Source organism: Haliaeetus leucocephalus, unplaced genomic scaffold (assembly GCF_000737465.1).
Source record: "Haliaeetus leucocephalus isolate CR32 unplaced genomic scaffold, Haliaeetus_leucocephalus-4.0 Scaffold1, whole genome shotgun sequence".
Lineage (NCBI taxonomy): Eukaryota > Metazoa > Chordata > Aves > Accipitriformes > Accipitridae > Haliaeetus > Haliaeetus leucocephalus.
Window position 1 is genome coordinate 9,365,787 of NW_010972437.1, and position 8,097 is coordinate 9,373,883.

The 8,097-nt window shown below is 39.3% G+C and overlaps 1 protein-coding gene across 4 annotated transcripts in view; it reads right to left on the reverse strand.

Moving 5' to 3' along the window:
• The window catches only part of OSBPL6 (oxysterol binding protein-like 6), a 51,548-nt gene extending 43,809 nt beyond the window's left edge, over nucleotides 1-7,739 (reverse strand). For all 4 annotated transcript variants that reach the window (XM_010565947.1, XM_010565956.1, XM_010565939.1 and 1 more), the window contains exon 1: nucleotides 7,638-7,739. In XM_010565947.1, coding sequence (XP_010564249.1) covers nucleotides 7,638-7,739 — 102 coding nt within the window. The remainder of the gene's footprint in view (nucleotides 1-7,637) is intronic.
• Nucleotides 7,740-8,097: the final 358 nt, after the last annotated feature.

Consider the following 8,097-nt stretch of genomic DNA (forward strand, 5'->3'; position numbering starts at 1 on the left):
GTGAAGGCACTGGAACAGGTTGCCCAGAGAGGTTGTGGATGCCCCATCCCTGGAAGTGTTCAAGGCCAGGTTGGATGGGGCTTTGAGCAACCTGCTCTAGTGGAAGGTGTCCCTGCCCATGGCAGGGGGTTTGGAACTTGATGATCTTTAAGGTCCCTTCCTACCTAAACCATTCTATGATTCTATGATTACTCAGATAGCAATGTTTATGAAGCTCAGAGAATATGTACACACGGCCCCACGGGACAGCCCGGCATGCACACTATCACTGCCAAGAATCAAATCAAGCCTCCTGCACAACCTTTTTTTTCCTCACAGGTCTTTCAGACATTGTGCTGGCTTGCCTTATAGACCAGGCTATTTGTCTCTCCTTGACCGCTCCAGCCCATTTTATTTCTTCAACAGCTTTAAGGCCAAGTCCTTCTTAGAAAGAGGCAGCATCTCCCTCTATCAATCTCCAGGATTGTACTCTGGGAGATCCTGTCTCCAAACCACTACAGTATTACCAAGGGCAGGGGCACTCATCCAAATATCTATTGATTGGAGAGGGCCCATCCAGTGTACATGCACACAGACATACTTCTTCTGGTTGCCATGTATCTATCATGTAAATTCTAGGCAGAAATACAGGCACAAGATGAGGGACATCTGCTGCATGCCTGTGGTTGCCTTCACAACATACAGACAGCAAGCCTGATACATCCAACATGAATTGGGCTCCTGGGCGTATGTTGCTACCAACATGTGCCAGCAGCCCTGCCCCCAAGGATTCCCAGTGCCAGAGCAGCAATGCCTCACACTTTCAATGCACCCATCAGCATTGGTGCTCAGGGGGAAGCCTGTCTCAACCCTGTGGTCAGTCTGTACCAAATCCCTCTGAGTCTTAATGACATGGATTCCTACCCTGTCCCTGGACAAATCCGTAGTCCAGAGAGCTTTGCTCTGATAGTCCTTACCTTCTTCTAAAGGTCTGATTGTGCCACATGTAAATGTTCACTCATCAAGTAGTTCACTGTTATCCACTTGAGTGATGAAAAAGGAATCTAACGGGCCTGAGATTTATGATTTCATTTCAGACAAGTGCTATGGCATTGAACTTAAGGTAACATTCACATGGGTGTCCTACAGCTTCATAAGTTACTCTACTCATTGTTTCAGACATTCTTTCAGCTACTGAAGTAAGACCCACTACCTCCTGAACCTAAGGAACATTTTCAAACTCTATTAAAGACACAGAATTATCAAAAAAAATCTTGTAGAGCAGCAGGAGCTAACCAATTTAAAGAATAATTGTATGGTTTTGTGAACAATTTTGCCACTTCATTCTTTGGCTCCCTCAGAACATTTGCTTGCTCCAGTGAGTTGCTGCCTTTAAAGTACTTATTTAACACTTCCTGCTCTAATGCCGCTTCAACTGTATTATGAGAAGAGAGTTAATTAGGAAAGAGAGCAGAAGAGAATTACATCACTGTAGTAACAGTACTTGGCATTTAGTAGCATCTTCAGCTTGAAACTCTCAAAGAGATCAGCAATTATTACTTAAATAATTCTCACAAACTACTAAGAAGTAAAAACACTCTTAAGTTTATGCTTTGCTAAAGACCAAAGCTAGGAATAAGGCTCCATGTTCTCAGGTCTGTACCTTAACTACTAGACAACTGTCCATCCTTGCCTTTCTTTCTTTTAAAGTCACAGAGAGACAGAAACAAGTAAAATTTACAGGTAGCCACCAAGAATTTTTTTCCAGATGTCACATCAGGCTGTCAGCAGTGAGCAAGAATGTAGATTGATACTCAGTTTAAGAATAAAGAAGGGATATAAACGTCCTCAGACTTCTCTTCCACATGGAATATACTACGTTATATTATATTGCAACCTTGTATGAACAACACTGTCTAAGGCACACTGGACAGATAGGCAAGCATGGTAAATATCCCAATCAATTATATTGTCATTGTTTATGAGGCAGAAATCTATAATGCATCCTTGATACTGTGTCACTGATCATAACTGGTCTTAAAGAAAGAGAAAGTTGAGTTTGAGGTATCTCAATATATTAAAACCAATAAATTAAACTACATGAGCATGAACACTCCCTCCTATTTCTTCACAAACTCTCACACATCTTATTGTTCTCAGTCTCCCAGAAAAAGCACCAAAAATGCTAAATGAAATTAGACAATGAAAAGAGAGAGTCTTCCAAAGGACTTTAATTACCAGCAGGCAAGATGGATCTCTGTATATGACGGACCTTACCCTGCCAACCTAGCCTACCAAAGGAAAAACACTAGTGGCTGAAATCCCATAGCTGCTGCCACCACAGCTGCTCCTGCCATGAACCTTCCCATTGCTGCTGCTCTGCTACTTCTCACTGAGCTGCCAGGAAAGTTGTAGCAGCAACAGGAGCCGAAGCAATAGCAACAGCAGGTCTCTCATTTTAGAGAGCATTTTGCATTAAGTAGCTTCAGTCTCAAATACCAGATTGCTTTTTCATTGGACAGGTAAAAAGTGAATCTGCTATTGCTTAGAATAACCACACAAAAAGAGCTTCTTAAACATCAAGCAGTTAGAATGAAAGATTGTTTGTGACTTTTTTTTTCCCTTCTACACATCAACCAGCTCTCCCAGATACTCCTGATCACAAAGAAACACCTCTCCCCTTGCTTTCCTTCTCTCTACTCTGCCTTTATTTTTCCAGCCAGTTGTTCTCCTTACAAACCAGTCCTTGCTTCTTAGTTTCATGTCCTACAACCTCACAAAGTGTTTGGCCCACCTAGTTCTCTCTCCCCTACTTGTTTCTTTCACCTATTCATTTCCTGATCCAAGAGTCTCATTCTCTAAATCAAGTACCTTTTGCTTTCTACACTGCACAGCCAAGCACTCCACTCCTGGCACTTCTTACTTCTCCCTCCTGCACCACCCACTTGCTGTGGCATCCAGATTGCCCATGTGAACTCAGCTTCACAGAACCTGATGGTCCCTGCAGCTCATTATCTCCTGGGAAAAACTTGATGGTTGTTTTCTTAGCCAAGACACTTCCCTTCATAATTCTACTTTTACTCTTCTTAACGTTAGCTGAAAGCATGAAACTCTAGAATTAACACAAAACCCATCATATTTTCCTATTATGCGCATCTCTTCTTATTATACTTCATCATTAGTTGATGACACAACAGACAAGTCACCTCTCTCTTTTTCTGCTCCCAATCTATGCTTGTCTCATCTATTCAGCACTTCATCCTAGCGACTCCCTTTTATTATGTGCTTAATACAGTGCATAGCACTGGGAGGCCTAGATTTTTACTGCATCCCTATATCCAAATAATTATTATTAGCCCTTTTTTTCAGCTACCATATATTTCACCCCCAGATTCACCTACTGCAGTAACTTTTTTATAGTCTTCCAGTTACTCTATAAACTAAGGTTTGGTTAAGGTTGCTGCAGACAAATGACTTGATCCTTCCATCATCATTAAAGCCTTTATATCTACGAAATGGTGATACACGCCTTAGGAAATATTGCTTTCAGGAGACTACTTTGACAATTAAAATATAGTGGCTATAAAAAGCTGACTAGGCATTTTCAAGCACAGACCTCGAGGCAAGACCAGAGCCTTGACTCTGGAATCACGTTCTGCTCCTAAATTCAAGGCCAGGTAAACATCTTCAGCCCAAACTCAGCCCTTTCTGCATCCCTTGACTACACCCCTTCTCCTATTAGTCAATATTGCTCTTACAGAAAGAAAAAAAAAAACAACAAATACATTAAAATCTCAAAAGTGGATGATTGCTGCTCTGGAAAATCTTTTTTCTTCTTCCTTCAAAGCCCCTATCTTTCACTCATTACATACGGCTGAAAGACAATAGTCATCTGAAATATGAAAGCTCTCCTAGTACAAAGGTGACCACACAAGGCTAAATGCAATAGGACTAAAAGCTCTTCTCCTTTTGTGTTTGCTGTGTGGGAAAAGAACCAAGGATCTGTTGAAACAGCAATCTGACAAAGAGAGAGAGAAAGAAGTAACAGCTAATCATCCCTTCCCCACTAAAAGACTAAAAAGAAAATCGAGACATTAGAAGAGAAATCCTCACATATAAAATAGCAGACATTGCTAAATCCACTTCGCATCATGTATTAGCTACCCTTTAGATGGTGGTCAGAAAAGTCAAAATCTCTCCTTTGTTCACAGTTTAATTATTATTACTCTCCTACATCACTCCCTCTGTTTAATAGCCTGGGGTCAGGCCCCAATTTACCAAACTGCACATTGTTAACTCTATAATGTATTTACTTCTTTCTGCCTTCTCAGCACAATATTACCACCCAGGCATTGCAGAGAATATATAACGTATTACAGTCTGTAGTATGACTTGCATACTTAGTCAATAAATAAAACATGGAATACTTACAAAGAGCTTACACCCATCAAACTGAATACACAACATATGATTTTATCATATTCAGCTGTACTTTCTAAAAACAGTGTTAGTCTTCCTCTTTTTTGCTGTGCAACAGAACATGACTAGCCTTTTCAGAGTTTGACAAAGGATGAAAACCAGGAATCTCCCTTTCCAGCATGGCCCACAAAAAAGGCTGTCAAAATTGCAGTTTTTATTCTCGCCTTGGTATGGGGACTCTTAGTTTTCTGAGGGAGATCCCCTGACAGTCGAAATGACAGGTTCTACACTCTGCAACAGCTCCACAGTAGGAAAAACTGTTGTTGCTCCATTCTAAAGTATTCCTTATCAAGGACACCACAACTGCCCTGCCACCATGCTCAGCTCAGGGGCTAAACAAAACAGGTTGGTCCTGGGCCTTCTTCTATCTAATAGTCCAAATTAACCACAATTTTGACAAAAATGGATGACACTAAAGTTCCTATGACAACAAAAATCTGAACCCATTTTTTTGGTTATTGCTAGCTTCAGTAGTCTGTTCATTTATCAATCACTTAGTCATGGAGCCTCCAGATTGGCCATGTCAAAGCTTTTGCTGACTGCTAATTCTCTTAGGTGATGTATATTGCACAAATAAGAAAGCTACATTAAAATGCCAGCATTATATACAGCATGACATTTTCCATTCTCCCTGAAATAATATATCATAGTCATGTTCACACTCATTCAGCCTCCCGCGCTGTAATTTATTGGGAAACTGTTCCATAATTGCTAGTATGACTTTGACAAGAATTATATGATGAGAAGATTTCAGTCATTAACCATCTAGAAATATCAAGTGTTATCCTCATTTATGACAATGAAAGCTACGTTGACACTTCATCCAGTCACATCACTTTCCATATCCATACATATTACCCCTTGAGGAACGGTGCTTTTCTCCTAGCTGCTATGAAGAGTCCAAGGAGGCAGCAAGACAGAACCTTCGAGCCTTTTCAAAGTAAAACCCAACAGCCCCTGAACCAAAATAGTCTACCCCCTAGCTATCACTGCATTTGGGGAAAGCCTATGAAAACCAAAACATGTAAAAATAATGCCACAAGTAGAGAAAGAAAATAGAAATACAGTTGTTATCATATATGGTATGATGGAGCTGGTTGATTTACTGTGTCAACATGCACAAAGGAAACATTTGTATGTTTATTTCCCTAGATATAGTACCATTGCACTTCACGCTGTGTTGCATGCTGTAGCTCAGTTTCACTGCAGAAGAAATTGCCCATCAATTCATTCTCCTGGATATTTCTCTGCCTTTAACACTGAAAGCACTAAGGCAAAAAAATGAATGCCTAGCAGTAGCCTTTCCAGTCCACATTTACATGCTTAAATATACTTGTTAAGCATCATCAGACATTATTGGATCAAAGAGAGCTCTGGATGCATCACACCATCAACCTCTTCAGCATTAGTTTAAAATCATGTTTCATGTTTCAGTGGCCAAATATGGACTTAAAGTTAAGCATCCATTTCATTATGATGACAGGTATACCTTGCTCTACTCTGTTGCTATGGTAACAGATATGGTAGCCATTAAGATTTATGGTAAAATGTATTCCCAAAAGGTAATTTTTTTTCATCCTCACTTGCATGATCGTACCAACCTACCTAATTACAAAGAGAACTCAGAGGATATGCTCTTAGCTGAGCTCAGCAGCTCCTACAAGTCTTGCATTCACCTTCTTTGGGTTTAAATGCAGGAGATAAAATATACTGATGCTTTAAACAAAAGATGTGAAAGTCTTGCTCCAGACGGACGTAATGAAAAATTAAGAGGATATCATATGCTAACCAGGACTTAACTGAGTACAGCTATCCCAAATCCTGTACAGCATGAAAGGGAAAATATTTATCACCTGTGAGAACATCATTTTTGGCTTCACTGAAAAGCAATGGAAATTATTTAAAAAAAAAACAGACACATTTCCTGCCTGTTACTGAACACACATCAGAATTCTTCTCCTGGTTTAACATTTTAAATATACCTTATGGTGAGACTATTTACATTCAAAGCTGCAAATGTTACAGTTTTCATCAAAATTCTCTGTTTTCAAAATTTTTATAAGTCAGGTAAGGGAAAAAACCTACTTCAGCAGCAGCTGAGAAAATAGTGTCACAGCTGGCACACAAGTAGCTGGGAAAATGTTCTTAAGCTACAGCCATTCAAGTAAAAGCATACCACAGCAAACAATTACTTAAGTTCTCTTCCTGTCTCTTTTCCTTGTCAAGCTGAAAAGAAGCCAGTATTGCATTAATGAAAATATTTTCACAATATTTTAAATTATAAAGTTGTTATATTCTTACATTTTGTACTTTTCTTTTTTAAACATGATGGTGTAAAACTAACATAGAAGCTGATTTAGTGTTCAAGGTTTCCATGGATCAAGGTTTTAAAGCATGCTTCTCTTCTAATCAAATTTTCAGTATTAACCTTTGCATTTGTAAATATACATGTAACAACTATCTGGAATCTAGTGGGTAGCTCTGATACTTTCTGAAGTGCTCCCACTGATGCTGAGGCCAGACTGTACACCCAGCCCTCAAAAAAACACAGGAATGCCTAAGATGTTTCGAGGGAAAATAATACAGCCCTCATCTGAAAGGGGTCCTGGGGACAAGATGTATTACATCCACATAGACAAGGGTCTCTTGAAAATGGTAGTCTAACATAACTGAACTAGTACTATATGACATGGGACAATCAGTGTAAATCTGTAGTAAACCAAATAATATTTAAAATGTTAGCTGCTTCCAAAAGGGATGAATAAGATGATATTTAAATTGAATTGAAATATCACCTTGTAAAAAGATAATACATCTCTGTAGTTAGATTTACAAAAAGAGGTATTCCCAGAGGGCACGAAACAACTTGAAGCAACACTGTAGGTTCATGCTGCCAAAGAAACCACTTCCTAAAAGACTTCAGAGCATGTTTCCTATTTGTCCATGTGATTATATCCTTCCCACTCCAGCACTACACATAGTGCCCATGTTGCTTCTGAATTTTTTTCAAACCACTTCAGAAAGTGGAAAAAAAAAATTTTAAAAAAATCAACAGTTCTCAGCTATAGTGATATCATCCAGTCCTATAAGCAAGTAAATTCAGAGCTATCAAGAAGTAACAGCCAGGAATAAATGAATCATTTCACCAGATATTACAAACATCTAGATCTTTTCCTTACCTGCCTCCTGTCTCTCTGAGATGATGATGAAGAGGAGGCACTTCTATGTGATGGAGTGGATGTTTTGTGAGCTGGAGATATGGTCTTCTCCTCTGAACTCATCTTTGCAGCAAACTTGTAGTAATGATCTTGTGCTCTTGTCACTCATGTACAAAAAGGCAAGGAAAAGTCTTCTGCATCCTTCTGTTTCACAGTTTATGGACAGCCAAAGAGGAATTCAATCTCAGCTGAACTGCACCTTAATAAAGAAAAATGTGAGAGAAAGAGTGAATAAACACCCTCGCTCCAAAGTAGCTCTGCAGCAAAGAAATCTGTTGACAGTCACTATTTAATCCAACACATCTCCCAGTTTTTTACTTCCCTTCCTAACAGCTATCCACTACAAACACAAATACATTGGTCTGCATTCTCACAGAAGATGAAGGTGATATTACATTATTTCAAAAACCCCTATGGAAAG